Source organism: Eptatretus burgeri, chromosome 8, assembly GCF_056783735.1.
Source record: "Eptatretus burgeri isolate ZD-2024b chromosome 8, Ebu_testis_v1, whole genome shotgun sequence".
Lineage (NCBI taxonomy): Eukaryota > Metazoa > Chordata > Myxini > Myxiniformes > Myxinidae > Eptatretus > Eptatretus burgeri.
In genome coordinates this window covers 54,975,234-54,994,296 of record NC_140968.1, presented here as the reverse complement: position 1 = coordinate 54,994,296, position 19,063 = coordinate 54,975,234, and the positions used below count along the sequence as shown (strand labels likewise).

Sequence of the window (19,063 nt, the reverse complement as noted above, 5' to 3'; positions counted from 1 at the left end):
ACGGGCAAAGCACATGTGTTCGCGTGGGGAACCCCTCGAGACGTGGGGCTTGTGTTTTTTTTTTATGCGCACGGTGACGTCATGGCTGCACGTGTGGTTGGAATCCGGCAGGAGGGGTATCTCGGCCGGATGGTACCGTCCAAGGAGGGACGAGGTACACGTGCAGCTGCATGACGTCACGGGCAGGTGCGAAGTGCGCGAGTTGCCGCGCAGGTGCTGCGCATGAAAAAAAAAAAGAAAAAAAAAAAAAGCAAGCCTCACTTTCGGGTGCACAGGATTCCTGGGCAAGGGGTGGAAGACCCCCTTACCGGGGCACAGCATGGAAACTAGTTAGGGGGAAGGGTTAGCTTAGTTAGACCGACTTCATGGGGCAGGGGTAAGTCCTCATGGAGTCCGTGGAATGGATTAGTTAGAGGGATTGTAGCCAGATTTAGGTTGGGAAATAAAATGAATTATTTAAAAGACAGTGACAGACTTGTGGATGTGTAGAGGGGGTGTAGTTTAGCGACGTAGTGTTAAAAGGAACGTGATACTAGTTTAAGGGACGACGTGGGAGCACGAGTTAGTTAGGGGAAGTAGTTAGAAGGATGGCAGAGTTCAGCGGTGTGTGTGTTGAAGAGTTGTTGGTGAGTGGATTGGAAGCATGTGCTTGGTGAGTGAGTGAGGCCAGCGGGTCTGTGTGTATGGAGTGAATGGGGAATGCATGGTGCGATGAGTGATTGGGGGGAGGAGTGACTCCCGCCCAAGGGACCCCGGGGTCAGAGTAAAGTGAGTTAGCTGGGTTAGTCAAATTAACAAAAATGGAGGTCGTTTTGTTGTTGGTGGGAAAGTAGGCTCGAGACCCATTTGGAGGGGTGCAGGAGCCCTGTTGACGGGCTTGGGAGCGTGGCTGCGAAAGGTGAGTATCGCTGAGTGGGTACCCCGGGCACCAGGCTAGTCGGCCGTGGTAGGCCAAGGGCCCATGGGGGGCCGGGATAGCGTAGTGGGCACGGGTGCGCCTGCTTGGTGCGGGGGCCCGGGGCGCCATTAGCCGCGTGGGCAGTGTTGTGGGCACGGGTGACCCACGGAAAGGGGCCCGGGAGGCCGGCCTGCCACGTGTGCGTTTCAGGGGAGGTGCCATGGGGGCACTCCCGGTGTTAGGGAGCTGGTAGGCTCGGAGGCAGTGTAGTGCCCGGGGGTGCCATAGCGGGAGAATCGGCAGAGGGTCGTGCCTGCCAAAGGGAGCCACGTGTCCCAGCCAGGAGACCGTGTGAGGGCACGGAGAGAAAATTGGGGGGCGAGGCCCGAAATTGTGAGGACACCAACACAGGCGACGGGAATCTGGGTTGTTAGAACCAATAGTTTAAGCGAGAGGCGCTTGTTGAAAGCCCCGGGGTAGTTTAACAGTTAAATGGTTAGGGTAGATTAGGAGATGTACCCCTCCGCACCATCCATCCCCTCGCTGTCGTTGTGGGCCGCTGGACCCACTTGGTGTTAAGATCGCCGAACTCTGGGGAGGCCATTCTGAGGCTTGAATTGGGCCTCGGCACAGGACGTTAGCTCTCCCTTATTCCCCTCCGGGAAGGGAACTTAGGGGTTGGGAGTAGGCTAGGTGACAGGATAGGTTAGCCGAACAAGGACGATAAAGGGGGTTAGGGGACGATTTATAGTGGGGAAGTAAAAATAAAAACAACAAAAAATTAAGTTGGGGCTAAATTGGGGTTTGACAAATTAAGGGAGTGGGTATGTACAGTGACAGGCAAAGGCGATAGGTGGGAGGGAGACAGGTGGGTAGGTCCGAGCCCGCCTTCCAAGTGGCCAGCACCACCGCACTCCCTCCACCAACCTCCACGGAACGGCAAAGGCTGGCCAACTTCATCTGCAGCTGCTGTGCTGCAAGGCCTGTGCCGGCTGGATCGTCTGCAGCTGCTGTGCTGCAAGGCCTGTGCCGGCCAGTTCATCTGCCGGCTGGCTGTTGTTCTTCAAGGCCTGTGCCGGCCAGTTCATCTGCCGGCTGTGTTTGCCTGCTACCTTTGCCATGCCATGCCCACTGCCCAGGTTCACCAGCCCCGTTCAATTTTTGCTTTGCCCCCCCCTGTTCATTTCCATGTGCGCCAGGATCCGCAAGGCAACAGTTTGCAAGCTGCGAGAACTGCCCTGTTGGCAGCTACAACACGGGCCTGCAGTGGCGGCCCGTGTACCGTGTTTGTGTTCATCCATCCATTCGTTGTGTTCATTGCGTGTGCCACTTGAGCTGGCACGGAGACTGCGTTTGTGCAGCCCATGCACCGTTGTGGTTCACTGCGTTCAGTTCAAAAGGGAAGGCCTTGGACTGCGTGTGAGCAGCCAGCCACGTTCCCTGTCACCTGCATTGTTTGAGCCAGAGACTGCATGCGGGCAGCCTGGCTCCCTGTTAACTGCTTTTCTTTTGCAGAGTTCAATGATCCTGGGCCATGGTTTAGTGTAAAATTTGTAAGTTAAGGTTAAGATGTACTGTAAATATGAGTGCGCCCCCGGCATGTCTGTCTAGCGCCGGCAATTTTATTTAAGTCGTCCGTGTGAGTGAGTTTGTTTAGATAGTTACGCAGCCCTCAGGTTATTTATTTTGGGGACACGAATACCATGAATGTCGCACTCAGGGATCCGTAGGTAAAATGTACTAGGGGAAAACTACACATGATGGCACACGAAAATTTGACGACTCGGGACGAGTCTGTAAAAAGGGGAGGGGGTAGTGTTGTGGTTACCAAATTCGCAAACCACCATTCAGGTCCCTTAGGTGAGGTATCTCGGTAAGTACATGTGTAGTTAGGCCCAAACCCGTTGTCTAGTGGGAATACATGTCATTTATGCGTGCTGCGACTCTTCAGGATAGCCGTTTTTCTTTTGCTATCTTTATTTTGGACCAACCGCCATGATTACCACCACAACCACAACATCAACCACCAACCACAACGCCGCTTCACCACAACCGCCACGACCTTCACGTCACACCTCGCAACCGTCGCATCGCCACCGTTCTTGCGCCGCCTGTGGGTACCGGTGTTGGACTCGTGCAGGGCGCGCGCCGAACAGCGTGTACAAAATCACGGATTTTGTGCTTCAAAAACGGATCAAAAACGACACACGCCCACTTTTTGCCGTCCAATCGGTGAGCGAGGGGCGAATTGGCCCCGCCCCCAGGGCTTTGGAGGGCGATCGATATATGCAAATTTATGGATCAAAAAGCATTCACGCCCACTTTTTCTCGGGCCAATGGGGAGCGAGGTGAAAGGTCGAAGGGAGGGGGTCAAAGATGAGAGGGCGAAGCCACGGGGCTGATAAAAAGCGACCGTGTTCGTCAGTCCAGAGAGTAGGAGAGTCGAGAGAGTAGGAGAGTAGAGAGTGGGAGAGTCGAGAGGGAACAGAGAGTTAAGACTTCGCGGGCGGTGGAGTTGGCAAGAAGGAGCTGGTCGTCGTGTGCGTTGGAGTCGGAGCGGAGGGGACGGAGCTGTGGAGAGGCGGCGAGGGCAGACGAGGGGGTGCTCGCGTCGTGCAGGGAGCTGCACCCCAGGGAGGCCGACAGCGCGACCTGGCCGAGGTGGAGACGCTCGTCGCGGGACAATAAAAATCCTCTATACCCCGAGCATCAGCGAAGATGAAGGAGCGAAGCCACGGGGCTTATAAAAACGACTGCGTTCGTCAGAAGAGTGCAGTTCGCAGGAGGAAGAGTTCGGAGTTGGAAGTGGAGAAGAGTTCAGTTCGCAGTTCGGAGTCAGCAGTTGACACAGTGCAGTTGGGAGTTCGCGGAGTCGGAGTGAAGAGGACGGAGCTGTGGAGAGGCGGCGGCGGCGAAGGCGGACGAGGGGGTGCTCGCGTCGGATTCGGGGAACTGCGGAGAGAAAGGCCGGCGGCGCGACCGAGGTCGTGGTGGAGACGCTCGTCGCGGGACCCGCGAGTTTGTGAAATCCTCCTTTCCCCGAGCATCAGCAACCCCCTCCTGTTTCCCCCCGCGCTGAGATAGTGCGACCAAGGGGGCCCCTTTCCCACCCCCTACCAGACACTGCCCGCGAGGCCCGCGGAGTTGAGGCACCATCGCCGCTCCGCGTCTCATCACCAGACGGGTAGGCCCGACCCGGTCTCGGCCTCAGGCCCGCCTCATCCTTGAGGGTATTCTTTCCTTGGTTTTGGGTATGTGTTGTCTGCGCCGTCTGTGAAGTAGAATTGTATAAGTGTTGCCGTGTGCTCGGTAGTCGGTATTAGCTCTGCATTGTGTTTTGCTTTTACATTTGCTTTTTGTGTAAATTGCATTGTGTCTTTTCTGTGTGCTTTTGGTGGAATTGAATGTGTGCTTCCCGTGTGCCGCGAATAAATGTGCTTTGTGTTGAACTGTTTCCCGCTTCGCTTCGTCATTTCTTTCATTGAATCCTCATCTTGCTTCACGTAAAGGGTTGGTAGTGGGCTGAATACGCCCGATAATTAATCGAACCGTCGAGGTCGACGAATAACACCGCTCGGTTATCCCGATAGTACGGAACGGGTCGCTTAAGTGGCCCGTGTCCGAAGTCGACCTGCGGCGAGGTGCGATCGCCCGGTCTACCCTCCGCGTGGGTACTTAGGTAGGTCGAATTTGGCGAGCAACCCTATCCCACGCGGGGGCTGATTGGCTCGATCGCGGTGAGACCGAAAGGTCCACCCGTGACTGGTTCCCGGCGTTAGTCCGAGAGGGTCACGACTGGATTGTCCGTCCGGTGGGCGACGTGCCGCGATTCGAGTTACGTGGCCGTCAGCACGCCGGCGGGCGCGAATCCGCAACAGTATCATTGAAGGGCAGGAGATACTTAGAATTAATAAGCTGGTGCATGAAGTGTGTTGAGGAGACAGAAGCAGCAGATGCAGCACAATATCAGTGAGGCCTTTTCTGGCACTAAATACATTATAACATGGTTATAGAATCCTATATGGATTGTATTATTATGGTTTCTGGAATTGTACATTTTCTCACTGTAATTGCACCATGATTCTATTCATTAAATTAAATTCTCACAAATTGTCCTTTCTTTCATAGCAAAGACAAACTGAAGAAAAGGCTGCAACACGACTATCCCCAGCTGAGATTTTACACACCCTTCCGGTGAAATAAGTATCAAATGGTCTTCTATGAGAATTTGGATGCAAGTGACTTGATTGAACAGCTTCCATCATCGGCGACAGAAACCGAAACTGAAACCAAGACCGATGTGGGAACTGAACACGAAAGTGATAGCAATCAGCCAGTTTCACTACATGATGAAACAAGAACTTTGTTTACTGCTGGACTCATCTTACAACACTTCATTCAAGACGCACCTGATGTAAGTAAACCATGGCCTCCATCATCTAACTGAATGTCAATACAGCGGAGGACTTTGTGCCCATTGAACTTTTCAATGTCATGGCTTGGTGCAGTGGTGCAAGTGATCATCCAACACTAGCTAAGCGTGTTAGTGTATCTGTTGACATCAAATTGAAAATTCTGCCAGTATGTCAGGACATTACATTCTCTACCTTTTTTCAAAAGGCAAAAAACAGACACCAAAATCGATAGCACTGGGTTTGACTGTACGCCATCTTACTGGGTCATCAAATCTTGTTACCCTACTAAGTCGCCTTGGGCACTGTGCTTCCTGGGACACAGTTCACCGGTTTGAGACTAGTCTGGCTCAGGTTCAGCTCCTCAATGTGGGCACAGTTCCGAAATATTTCTCAAAACATGTACCCACAACCCTTCTTTGGGACAACATAGATTTCGCAGAAGAAACTCCAACAGGCCATGGTACAACTCATAACACAAATGGTATCATGGTTCAGCGAGTCTTTCAGGCACACAAAGGTCCAACTGGGCCCTCCATCTCCATTCCTAAGAGTACCAGTCAGTCCTTTCAGGCGTTGTCATCTGAGTTGCATGTGTACTACAGGATGAAAAGGGCGGAACCAAGAAAGATTGCACCGGCCACTCGTCTCATGGATGATACATACCAACATGATTTGATCGCAGCTAAAACAAAGGATCTAGCCTGCGTGCTGGTGAAATTGCTGAAGCCTGCTCATTGTAATTGGACTGGGTTCAATGTAGCACTCCAAATGGGTAAAGTCCTGGAGAAATCGGCCATCCATTATCTACCAGTGATTTCTGCTTCCCCTACACAGATGACCACAGTTAGCACCATTCTCATTCGCAGTATTGAGATGTGTGACCGCCTCAAGCTTGAACATGTGGTTCTCGTTTTTGACCAGGCAATTTACGCAAAGGCTCAGGAAATCAGATGGTTGAATGAGAACCCAAAAACACGTCTGGTTATTCGCCTTGACGAATTTCACACATGCTGTGCATTCATGGGCATGATAAGGAAGCGATTTGTTGGTTCGGGTTTTGAGGACATTTTTATTGAATCTGAGATAGTTGCCGCAGGATCTCTCCAGACTGTTATCTCTGGCCACAAGTACAATCGTAGTATCCGAGTGCACAAAATAATGTTTGAGGCTTTGCATTGATTACAAATACAAGCCTTCATGGCGTCTTTGACAGAACAAGATCATGATAAGTACTCCTCTCTAATTGAACGCCTATTCAACAGAGGAATTTCATGGATTGCTTGTGTCTGGAGAGTTCGTTGCTCTTATGAAGCAGTACAATTCCCTCATCAAAAAACGCTCAGGTGAAAGCCCGACATTTGCGTTTTGGAATTCCTATTTGATCATTGTCGGAGCACTCTTGGTATTTATCCGTGCCATACGAGTCAGAATGGACCTTGCACTTGCTGTTGCCCTGGTTCTTTTCCGATGACCAGGTAAATTATGCCAGGTATCTCCCTGTCTACTGGATTGAGATGGTGGATCTTCAGAGAACACACCCTGCATGTCACCAGTAAATGCTCGGCAGGGGCAGTGGACCATACAGCGTCAATATCGCCACCCATTCTCATCAATTGCTTGTGATCAGGCAATAGAACAAACGTGTAATCGCAACTTGAAGACCAGTGGAGGATTGACTGGGATAACCCTCAAATCAGGTGCTATACAGAGATGGATACTGGCGCAGCCCGAGCATGCTGCAATTGCAAGGCAATGCGAGGTTATGGCGGGTATGTCGCTTGACTGCACCAAGAGGAAGGGGTTGTACGAGTCACAAGTGAGGAAAGATGATCAGGATGTCCAGTCAATCATCACTACGATTGGAAGTATGATCAACCCATTCGAAGTTGAGTGTGATCAACTGGTTTGTTTAAACTCTGGGGTCATAGCTTCCAATAGTGTCAAACATGATCTCCTGTCTGCTTATCAGACTGGCGAGGAATCTCTGAGCCGATACATTAACGACTATTTGACTGTGAGAGATGAAAGTCTGGACGTAGTTGATGGATTGGGTGAGCAGACTGCACCCCACCAGAAGATGAAGTCTCATCCTGATATGTTCTCTCCACTGCCCCCATACTTCTCAAAACTGAGAACCTTCGCCGGTCAAAGTATCTCAAAATCTTCCAAAACAACCAGTGGTCAAGAAGTCATTGTGAAAAATGAGAGAAATGTATTCTCGCGACTTCTTGCCATCGGTGAGTCTCAGAGTATCAATCTCCGTGACATTCTGACTCATTCCCTGGCACCCATCTCACTACCTCTTGCCAGTGCTGATGGGTCCTTGGCAAAAAATGTTAAGTCAAAGCTCCTGACAATGGTCGAGGAAAAGTGCATTGACTACCTGAAGAGTGGCATCCCTGACCACGCAGCGATCATTGTTGATGCGGGTCCCCTGATTCGGTCCATTAAGCCTATTCCAGCTACTTTTGGAGGGCTGGCTGATACCATTTTCTCTGCCTTAACAAAATTTGCCAAGAACACGAATTGTGCTCACCGAGATGTTGTTGTCGATCGCTACCCTGATATAAGCGTAGAAAATGAAGAAAGGGATAGGAGAGTGGTCAGTCACAGCCAGACAATACATATTTATGGTAAAGACCAAAAAACACCGAAGCAATGGTCAAAATTCATGTCAAGCGGTCAGAACAAATAATCACTTGTTGCTTTCCTTGTGTCGGTATGGAAGGACATCAACTTGCGTGCCTACTTCGATCGGGACGTCGATGTGTACATTACACATGGAGAGTACTGTCACGTTCTGAGGAGTAGGAATGTCATCACAACTATTTGCTCTGTTGATGAGTTGTCATGTGACCACGAGGAAGCAGACACGTGGCTTCTTCTCCATGCGCAACACGCTAGTGCAACATTTGAAGATGTTGTAATCGTGAGCTGCGACTCAGATGTGGGCATAATTTCCCTTTGTCTTCAACAAAATCTGTCCTGCAATACATTCTTCATGACTGGCAATGAGGTGTTTGAGACATCACAAATTATGGATTTGCAGAAGATGACCCGTTGTCTTGTCTTGCGATTCCACCAGCGCTTTCTATGGAAAAGGAAAGCAGAAAGCGTTCACTATTATGTTTGATCGTGACGACTACACACGGTCTTTCATTGAACTGGGACGAGGTTTCGATCGAGATCAAGTTTGCCTCAAATCCCTGGAATCCTTCGTATGTCATTTTTACGGGCAGCCAAAACTAGATGATATCAATGAGGCACGATACAAAATGCACTGCGTCTCCTCAACATCTGGTCAAAGCCTTCCGCCAACCAAGGATGCATTACATATGCATACCATGAGGGCCAATTACCAAGTGGCAATTCATAGGCGATCCCTTGCGCAATCTATTGGTGCCCCTTCACCTATAGGCCATGGGTGGGCGATTGTTGATGGGAAATTAGTCATAAAGTGGATGACCATCAATCCAGCCCCAGACATTCTTTTGAAGGTCACACAATGTGCTTGCAAAGTATCGAAGTGCTCAAGTTCGAGGTGTTCATGCAAAAAGGCAAAAGTGCCATGTTCAGATTTGTGCAAATGTTCAGACTGTGACAATGTCAGCCATGCAACTGATATTCGTGATGATGGTGATGATGATGATGATGATGATGATGATGATGATGGCGATATTAATTGTAATGATGACCAGGAGGATTATGATGAGGATGAAGGATACGAAATGTTAACGTAGTTTAGCATTGTATAATTGATGTTTGTTGGCTGCGGATAACACCATGTTCACGTCATTTTCTAATGGTACCGAGTGAGTGTATCGGGATTCCTTCTTACCTATAATAAAAGTTTTTATATCGGTTTTAATCTGTATTAATTTCTCTTATGTGTTCTTTCTGTTGTACTACCATTGCGTATTGCCTAGTTTTGAGCGCTCGTGATGTCAAAGGCGATTATTGAACGAAAATTTTTGTCCACAATATACCAGAAAAATGATCTATTTTCACGAATTTCGCCATTTTTGGAAGACCCCCTAGACGAAACCAGATGCAGCAGCCTTCAGAACTCTCCGTAATGCGTTCACAATACAGATGATTACAAGTCTAGGCAGTTTGGTGCGTGTGCGCATTTCAGAACAGTAGATATCGAAGTCCAAACTTGTTTCTCAGACATGTCAAACCAACCCATTTTAACGAATTTCGCCATTTTTGGAAGACCCCCAAGAAGAAACTAGATGAAGCAGCCTTCAGAACTCTCTGTAATGCGTTCACAATACAGATGACAACTACTCCAGGCAGTTTGGAGTATGTGCGCATTTCAGATCATTAGATATCGACTTCCAAAGTTGGTTCCCAGACACGTTAAACCGACACATTTTAACGAAATCGCCATGTTTGGAAGATCCCCTCGAAGAAACCAGGTGCAGCAGTTTGGAGAACTCTCTGGAATACGTTCACTATACCAATGATAACGTGTTCTGAAAATATTAGGCATGAGTGATGTCAATGTCTGTGGATATTGGCAGCTGAATTTGCCTTCAGACACCAAAATGATTGTTTGGGCTCAAATTACCTGAATTTTGGATGGCGAGAAAAAAAAATACTGCAGGAATCTCCGTGGAGAACTTTGGCCCCCCATTTTATAAGGTTAATAGTTATCAGAATGTGCAAAAACAAAGTCCCCCCTGATCAGTGGAGCAAAACTCATGTTCTAGCCCCTTTTCCAGTTATGGCTGATGGCATATTTGTCAATGATCTCTCTGACTCACTGGAAAATCCTATTTATGTCTTTGCTGATGACTCCACTCATTGCCATGACATCCTTCATCATTCTGACAGACAGGCAGAAGTTTCTTCCCTCTCTTCAGACCTTCACTAACTGGTCAAGCACTTGGAACGTGTATTTTAACCCCGAGAAATCCCACACAGTCTCTCTCTCTCTCTTTCTCTAAAAGTGCTGAACCACAAATCCTCCCACCTACTTTCACACCAATCCTCTCAGAGGTTCAGTCACTAAAACTCTTGGATCTCACTCTCAGCTATGATCTCTCTTGGGCAAGCCACATTTCAAAATTGGCCTCCAAAGCCAGATGCCGAGTGGGCATCCTGTGTCATGCGAAGTACTTCTTTAGCACACCTGAGCCCCTATCCACTGACAAGGCTTTCATCCGCAGCTCGATGGAATATGCTCTCCACTCTGGGCTGGCTTCCCTGCCTCACATCTTGCTCAGCTTGACACCATGGAAAAAAGGGGCTTTCAAGATCATTGCAATATCTCGTGACAAAGCTGAGTCTATGGGCCTATCACTTCGCGATCGCCGAAAGGTTGTTGGTCTGTCTTCTTCCACCTCATTTCTAAACTTGCACCCTCTGCCCTCTTCATGCTTTGTCCACCCTCCCCCCCCCCGAGGTATCTGCAGGACGCAGGACGTAGTCCACCATCAACCCCCTCCTAGTGAAACTGCCTAAATCTAGAACCATGTCACACCTCCACTCATTTATTCCTCTGTTTTCTCGCCTGTGGAACACATACCATACCCTATTCAATCTCATTCTTCCCTCCAGGTCTTCAAGACAGCTGTTCACCACCATTCAAAATCATGGTCTTTTCTGCACCAGTTAAATCACCCCTCAACCCCCATCCTTCCCAAATAATTTGCTCATGTATTCATAATTCAGTCATCTTACCTATCCTTTGAGTTCTCCCTTACCCCTCATCATTACCTGCATCCCTTGTTTGTCCGTCTCTCTCGACTTTCTCCCTCCACCCTGCTGTTGGTATTTTCCTCCTTTCTGCTGCTGTTACCTTTGTTATGTTGTGTCCTAATTTGTTCTGTGTCATTGCTCTTCCACGAACCTAGAGCATGTATAAAAAACAAAAGAAGAAAAAAAAAAAAAAACTTAACTTCATCTTTGAGAGAAAGGGACAAAAACGACATATAGCTTGATATTTCAAAACGTTGTGGATGAATTATGACAAAACTATGTGGATTAGGTGGTTCGGTGACAGAACAAGCAGATTAGACTTTGATTCAGGTCTGGATCCAGATCAGGCCTATCGGTGCGATACAAAATGTAAACTGTTCAGGGAGGGAGGTACACGCTCTCCCGATTGTGACCTCTGTGGTAATCCTCATCTATTCCACATTTTAAAAGCAAGAACATTAATTTGGCCTGATTTGTTTTCAAACTTTGTGTTAGCCTGGTGGAAGGAGGTACGCGCTCCACCGAGTGTCGTTCTGGTTAAACACTGTTTTTCAAAACATGCATGAGGTCAAATCAATTTTTATGATACTGTACTTTATTTTGACACTCCAGCTGAAACAACCAGTGGTGTCCTGCAAAGTAGGTTTTTGGTAAACCTCCGGCCACTGGCTTTTTCAGAGAACAATGCTCCTTGTGTGAGCTTTCTTAAAATATTATGCAATCTGAATAATACCAGAGGAATGTTCTCAAATGCAGATCGCATGGATGAAAACCTTTCTGTTGGAAAAAAAAACTTTAGCTCCATTGCTATGCATGGCCATGTAGTGAGTGATCATGACCTGTTGCAAGTGCTGTTCCATCATAGCTCCAGCAGACACAAAGCGCAGCTCCTCGGTGTGCATCTACAGACTTCTCTATGTGGCCAGATCGAGATACGAGATGATATTTTCCTGAAAAGAAAGAAAGAAAGAAAGAAAGGAATAGAAACCCTATAATCCACATATATTTTGAATTTCATGTGCAAGCATGCACACAAGGATAAGAGAACCTGCTTGGCACATTCACAACATTGGTTTACCATCAGTGGTGGAAAGAGCAAATAGCTCATTTGTGATGGCTTTTTTGGAAGAACTTGGAACAGATGTGGCTGTACGTGGAAACCAGTGAAGATGGAGAGGAAAGACAAAATCTGGGAGCTGCAGGAGCTTTGTCGGTTCTCCAGAAATTGTGTTCCAGCAAAGAATCCACCGATCATCTCCACATGAATATGCCTCATTGGCAGACAGCCATCCAACACACCCTGCCACACCAGTGTGTGCTGTGCTATTAAGAAATTACTCAACTGAAACATAAAACCTCGAACCCATACTGGCAGAATATCGCTGTCGGTGGCACATTCATCATTATCAAGTTAACAAGCCATGGCTCTTATATGGGTAGTTATCAACTTATGGTTAGGGTGAGGGATGTAATAACACAATCAACTGAAAACTATGACAAGGACAAAAACATGGTTAATGGAATTGGTTGTTTTACTTCTGACGATCATGACACCCATCCATCATGCCATCCTCTGCTATATTCACTAGATACCCCATTTGATAATCACCATTGTGTCCTCTGTGTTAAATCCTCATCTATTCCACATTTTATAAGCAAGATCATTAATTTGGCCTGATTTGTTTTCAAACTCTATTAGCCTCTCCACCAAACACCAAAACAACAGCCTTGCAATTTCCAATCCCTGACAAACCACAAACTGTTTTAGAAGAACTTTGCCTCTTCTGCATAAAGTTCGTCAACAGAATTTCATTTTGTGACAAGTTTTTAGCTCAAAAAAAACCCAAAAATTCGAATCACCTGTGCAGGGCTTGACTTGGATTATTTTCCTCCATTGAACAATATTTATCAAACTCGTTAATCCATCCATTGTGACCATACTCTGTGCAGAGCGTTGGTGCCGCCTAAGCAGCCTCCTTGGCTATTGGGCACAATCCTGGACGGGTCGCTACTCCGCCACAGGATACCAGCATGCTGGCACTCATTGTGCCACCCTCGGAAGGATGACAGGAAGAGTTAACCCATTTATCCATCCATTGGGACCATACTCTGTGCAGAGCGTTGGTGCTGCCTAAGCAGGACCCAAAAGACCCAAAGATCCTGAGGATCCAAAATACCCTGAAGACCTAGAGGACCCAAAAAAACCATTGAAGACCCTTGAAGACACCGAAGACTCTTAAATACCCAAGACTCCAAAGACCCAAAAATACCCCAAAGACCAAAAGACCCAACAGACCCACCCAAAAGACTCAACGGGACTACCTGGGACCCATGGAAATTCTGTATAATGTAAAGTGCGACTCCAGGTTAACAACTTCCTCGCCCCCAACAACCCCAGCTCAAGGCGCGCGCGCACGCACACACACACACACACACACACACACACACACACACACACACACACACACACACACACACACACACACACACACACACACACACACACACACACACACACTCCCAAGTCCTCAACCCCCCCCCCAAACTCTGTACTCTCTCTGCCACCCCTACCACCACACCCAAACTCTGTGCTAACCCCCCCCCCAAACTCTATACTCTCTCTGCCACCCCTACCACCACACCCAAACTCTGTGCTAACCCCCCCCCCCCCACCTGAAAAGCCTCAAACCCCTCGATCACAACATACAGAAAGACTTCACCCAAAGGATATGCTTCGAGTCTTTTAAAAAAGACGTCTTGAGCCTCATTCCGATGGTGTTCCAATTCGGTACGAAGATCTTGTAACTATCATTCCACCTGAAATAAACGGATGAATCAATCAAAACAACATATTATCCAGAGAATAACATATGCGAGTACAAGAGCCCAGCGAGCTGGGAAGACGTACAACAAATTCGGTGACCAAGTACACGTCGACTTAATTTCTTGCTTTTAATATTCCTCCGTCTGTGACCGTCTGTGACCCTGAGGAAAAATAAAAATTATTATATTTCAAAATCCTCTCGCTCGTCACAGCGTCCTTCAACAAAGGAGAACTTCAAACGCAAGTCACTGCAAACTAATTAACACGTTCTTCAACACAAACACAATAAGAATTCCTTCCGTCGGTTGGTTTCGCGTGGAGGTAAAAATTTACCTCGTTCTGAGGAAAGCTGTGGTGGAGGCATCAAAGCGTTTCCTGGTCGCAACACCGTTGCCTAGCAACGAACATTTCCTCAAAACCCAGAAACAGCGAAAGTCCTTTTAAAGAACAATCGTAACGTTCGCTATTATTTACCCGTAAAACATTTGCAATTCTACATTAATGTCTTGTAATTATTGGACGACTGCGCCGTCATGACGTGCCGTCTGATCTGCTCCTCGCCCGCCTCATGGCCTGAGCTTACTTTTACCCAGCATGCATCTGCACTGAAAATTAAACTACAGGATAAAACAAAGAACACATTGTAAATCACACTACTCTAAATTAATTTTTTTATCCGCTGTAGGGTTTTTTTTCCTTCGCACAAATCTTTAATTTCGACGGTTCGGCGGGTTTTGTCGGTCACTGTCTGAACGACGACAACGACGACGACGGCGGTATAGTTCGCAGCAGCGTCTCAAGCTCCCATTTTGGAGATGTTTGCGAGCAAATCATGTTCAGGCGTTCCATGACGACCGATAAAGCTTGCTATCGTTTTCCGAGCCAGCCGTTCCTTCTCAACCGTTCCGTTGGAGTGCTTGCTTGAGTGCTTAAGCCGCTTGGCGAGCGCTCCCAAGCTGCCTGGTACTGGAACACACCCCAGGATACATGACGCGTTTTCTTGTACGATGAATTGAGGTACATAATTAAGCTCGGCTGGTGTCCACCTTATCATGTCGATTTGTTGCCGTTTTTGCCACAGATAAACGTTAAGCTCGGATTTTCAAATTGATTGGCAGTCGGTGTTAGGTGATCTGTGTTGGGAAATGTATTTTCGCGCGTATTACATGACAACGGTTGTGATTATGTTGGCGGAAATGGATTTTGCCGTTTGAGGCTCGTGACGGTCGGTGTACCATGGCAGCCTGCCTGGCCCTGTGCCGGTGTGCCCGTTTTGGCGCGCACACCGTCCCCTGGAACGGCTGCCTGCGACCTGCCGCTTGTTTTCTCTCGACGGCGCCTCGTTCCCAAAGCCTCCATTCATTCTGCAGAGGCAGCCGAGTGGTGAGTTCGTGGCAGGTCAGCCCCATGCTCGTTTGACCTTGGCGACTGTCGTGGTGGTTTGTGCGAGACTAAGATTCCACCGAGCCTGAGGTGGAAGCGGGTGTCGTGTGAACTGCTTGAGGTAAAATTGGCTCCGTTTCCAGGCGATAGGGAGCAACGTGCTGACCTCTGAATGCGTCGTGAAGCGCGCGGCCTCGTGTGGGAATGTAAACGGTTTCGTTCATTCATTGTGGTTACAAATCCATAACATTGTGAAGGATTAATACAAGAAAGGGTGATGGTTCCTCGAGGTCGAATATGCTTGAGTGTGAAAATTTATGAAAACGAATATGCTTGAGTTTATTTTTTTTTATATAACCGTTGAATTAACACCGGTGGGTTGACTCGGCCTGTCATCATTCCGATTGCTGGTAACGGGGGGGAGGGGGGCACTGCATCAGCGGCACGGCTGTACCTCCAGGAAATGATGCAGCCACAGGCTCCGTACGAATAAATGAAAGGGCATGGCTCCGTGTGATGTTGGGGATGTGATGTTGCATGACCTTTGATCATTCCGTCTGTGAGTGTTTTCATTGATGAGATGCTCGCTTTCGGCGATTTGTGTTTCGTATCCAGAACGGGGTTTCGGTTTGCCATTATTTTTACAGCGCGTGCGCTGTATACAATTGTACCGAGTTTGAAATGTCCCCGGTGTCTACCACGTCTCCGGTGTCCCCCCCTCCCCCACGTGCCTGTGACAGCCAATGACGGCCGTCCGGTCGATGCAGTGCGTAACCTAGACCGAAATGGCGACAATTGAAGGAAATACCCGAGTATTTCAATGGAAATTTGTGAAACTAACGTGTTATATACATGTGAAAACCATTGAATTTATTGCTTGACGGAAAAAAAGCAAGAAACGCACCCCTCTCATGTACAAACGACCGAAAGACGTCATTTCCGCCCACCAACGCATTTCGTGCCGAAAGACGTCATTTCCGCCCACCAACGCATTTCGTGCCGAAAGACGTCATTTCCGCCCACCATCGCATGTCTCGCCGAACGCTGAAAGCTAAGTTCTTCTTCTGCCATCATTCTTTTGTGGCCTCCTGCCACGCTGTATTGGACGATTTCTTTCCTTCTGATATATATATATATATATATATATATATATATATATATATATATATATATATATATATATATATATATATATATATATATATATATATATATATATATATATATATATATATATATATATATGTGCTTATCACAATAATAACAAGATTTTTACATTTCAAATATTAAGTCTGCTTTTTAATTGTTCTTCAACTGAAAAAGCATAAATTGCATATTTTAACATTAGTGTACTCATTTGCTTCACCACATGCACTGTATTGAAGGATTTCACTTGTTCCTAAGGTGTGGCAGTGCCGCTGATGCAATTAATGCCCCCCCCCCCCCTGTACGTTAAGGCAGGAATTTATTATTTGTTCAGGAATGCTATCAGACAGGACATCCAGTTTAATGTAGATCCCAGTTGCCATGAGAACACTCATTCAATACTTGGGCAGTCTCTCAATGATATGCAGCAAGACCTGCTAATATACTGCAGCCAGAAAACATTACTGCTTGAGGAGGCATGGCAACTCAGAAGTTCATGGAGGTACAACTGAACAATATGGTACTGGAGAGAGACAGAGGCACAGTAAATGGAGAAAACTGCACAGCTGTGTTCTGGCTGTGTTGCTCTGCTTCATCTATTTCTGCCCCACCCAATCTCCTTTCTGAGCCCTTCCACTAAGCTGCAACCCAAGATGACGAATTATGTTCAGAAAATGGATTTAGCTCCCATCTCTCAATTCTACGGTTTCGGATCGCTGACACCATGCCTGACCTCATGTAGAAAGTTCAACTGAAATCCATCCATCCATCGGGACCATACTCTGTGCAGAACGTTGGTGCTGCCTAAGCAGTCTCCTTGGCTGTTGGAGTGGCGATCCATCCAGGATTGTACCCAACACAGGATACCAGCAAGTTGGCACTCATTTTGCTGACCCCGGAAAGTTGACAAGCTGAGTCAACCACACCTGGTATTAATTAAACAACCGAGTGGGATTTGAACTCTGAATCATCAGATCCCATGCCCACCACCCTAACCATGAAGCCAACACCAGGCATTGTAGGTTTCTATGTTTAAGCTTAAATATCTCCAACAGGATTTGAGATAAATCTTCCAAAATCGGTGATGCGTTAGTGTGCAGACAAAATACGACTCGAGAAAATGGTTTGATGTCCGTAGTAGCAGAGAGGCACCAACGAAAATGGTTCCGGAGCTTATTGGGGCCAGGTGGTTAGCCACGTTTAACAAAGTGGAATCTTTGTTGGGAAGCCTGTGTCATGTGCTCTGATTAAATGCAGTCGAATTTGGATAATGAGCACTTGAGCCTGTTTTTAGATTTAGTGGAGCACATATGCGCTTATTTTCCATATGCGCTTGTACATATTCAAAAAGCCATGACCTACGCTTATCATGGTAAATGTTCTTCAGATTGACTGCATAGACGTCAGTTTTTACATCATTGCAATTTGAATTGTCCGTACTTCGAAAAAGATGTACTAAAAACAAGAAAAAGAGCAATCTGAGATTGCAGACCCTCACCAGGACTTCTTTTGAGTGGTGTATTTTTTATTGGTTTTTGGGTAAATCTGCCAACTATGTGACCTATGTTGTGATATATGTGTGAACCTTTTGTTCCTCATGGACAGGCGGTCATACGTGTAAAGTTTCGCCTCTATTTGTTCAGTCACTTCAGAGAAGATTTTTTTGAAGGTTTGTTATTTATTTATTTATTTTTAATAACAATATGGCTGCCAAATCACGTGACCGATGACGTAATGAAAAAAAATTCAGTGGACCATTTCATCGCCAGATGACCCTCAAAATTTTTTTATACTGATCGGATGTGTCGGTCTAGATATGCAATTATGACGTCATAACGAGGACACCTATGACGTCATAAAAAAATCATACTCATTCCCCATGAGGAGTACTTGCTATGTGCCAAGTTTCAATTTTTTCCTTGGTACGGTTTGAGATACAGAGGTCCAAAGTTTTTCCATTTTTCCAATATGGCTGCCACACCACATGACATATGACATCATAATTATCATTAAAACATTCTACATGAGCAGTCGCACCAATGGTGAACATTTTGCCTCGATCTGGCATGCGGTTGCAGAGAAAAACACGAAAGTTATGTGTGGACAAACAGACAGACAGACAAACGGACCCAAATGCAATACCCTCTCCTCTGGCAGGGGTACAAGAACTGAATTGAAGAGTTCTTTATCAAGAAAGCATTGCAAGAAAACTCGAGTTAAATCGATAATTTCATCACATCAGTATTTTGGCAAAGATGAGGTTCACGTGTTGCATGTTCATTGAATTCTCAGTTCTGAACAGTGATACTAGTAACAGTCTTAAAATTACGGTGGTACACACTTGCAATTCAATTGTGAGACAAGTTGATCAGAGGCTTGCCATCCTCATCCTTGCTGTCACTCTTGGGTTCATATGGGAATTTGTATCGCTCCAGCCCCTCCAAATGTATCTTATCATCTGTTCCATCTCCAGGCAGTGCAATGCCGGTCTTGACAAACGAGTGGCAGATCATCTCCTGGTTGGCACACATTTCTCCTCACGCCTCTCCTTTCCACTTGGTGATCAACACGCACCTGTCACCAGCAGTGAAGCTGCCATTCACATACGAGTCCAAGTTGTCATGCATGTGTTTGTTCTGGATGATTCCCGGCTTGCTCTTCACGACACTGAACACAGACGCATCGAGGGGC

General features: G+C 47.0%; 2 protein-coding genes across 10 annotated transcripts in view; one reads left to right on the top strand and one right to left on the bottom strand.

Moving 5' to 3' along the window:
- IFT80 (intraflagellar transport 80) overlaps positions 1 to 14,407 on the bottom strand; it is a 134,426-nt gene extending 120,019 nt beyond the window's left edge. For 2 of the 8 annotated variants that reach the window (XR_015060919.1, XM_085892111.1), the window contains exons 1-4: positions 14,177 to 14,405; positions 13,752 to 13,836; positions 12,098 to 12,335; positions 11,859 to 11,969 (exon numbers count right to left, since the gene is read on the bottom strand). Coding sequence is in view for 7 of the 8 variants with exons in the window: in XM_085892111.1 (XP_085748237.1) it covers positions 11,859 to 11,969; positions 12,098 to 12,335; positions 13,752 to 13,787 (385 nt within the window). In the remaining variant the exon portion in view is untranslated. Of the gene's footprint in view, positions 1 to 11,858; positions 11,970 to 12,097; positions 12,336 to 13,751; positions 13,837 to 13,927; positions 14,151 to 14,176 lie in introns of those variants that run through there. The other 6 variants (XM_085892107.1, XM_085892109.1, XM_085892110.1 and 3 more) reach the window with 6 other exon arrangements.
- Positions 14,408 to 14,984: 577 nt separating this feature from the next.
- PDSS1 (decaprenyl diphosphate synthase subunit 1) overlaps positions 14,985 to 19,063 on the top strand; it is a 32,013-nt gene continuing 27,934 nt past the window's right edge. Inside the window, exon 1 of one of the 2 annotated variants that reach the window (XM_085892134.1) lies at positions 14,985 to 15,241. In XM_085892134.1, the coding sequence (XP_085748260.1) occupies positions 15,080 to 15,241 (162 nt within the window). In that variant the 5' untranslated portion in view covers positions 14,985 to 15,079. The remainder of the gene's footprint in view (positions 15,242 to 19,063) is intronic. The other variant, XM_085892135.1, reaches the window with a different exon arrangement.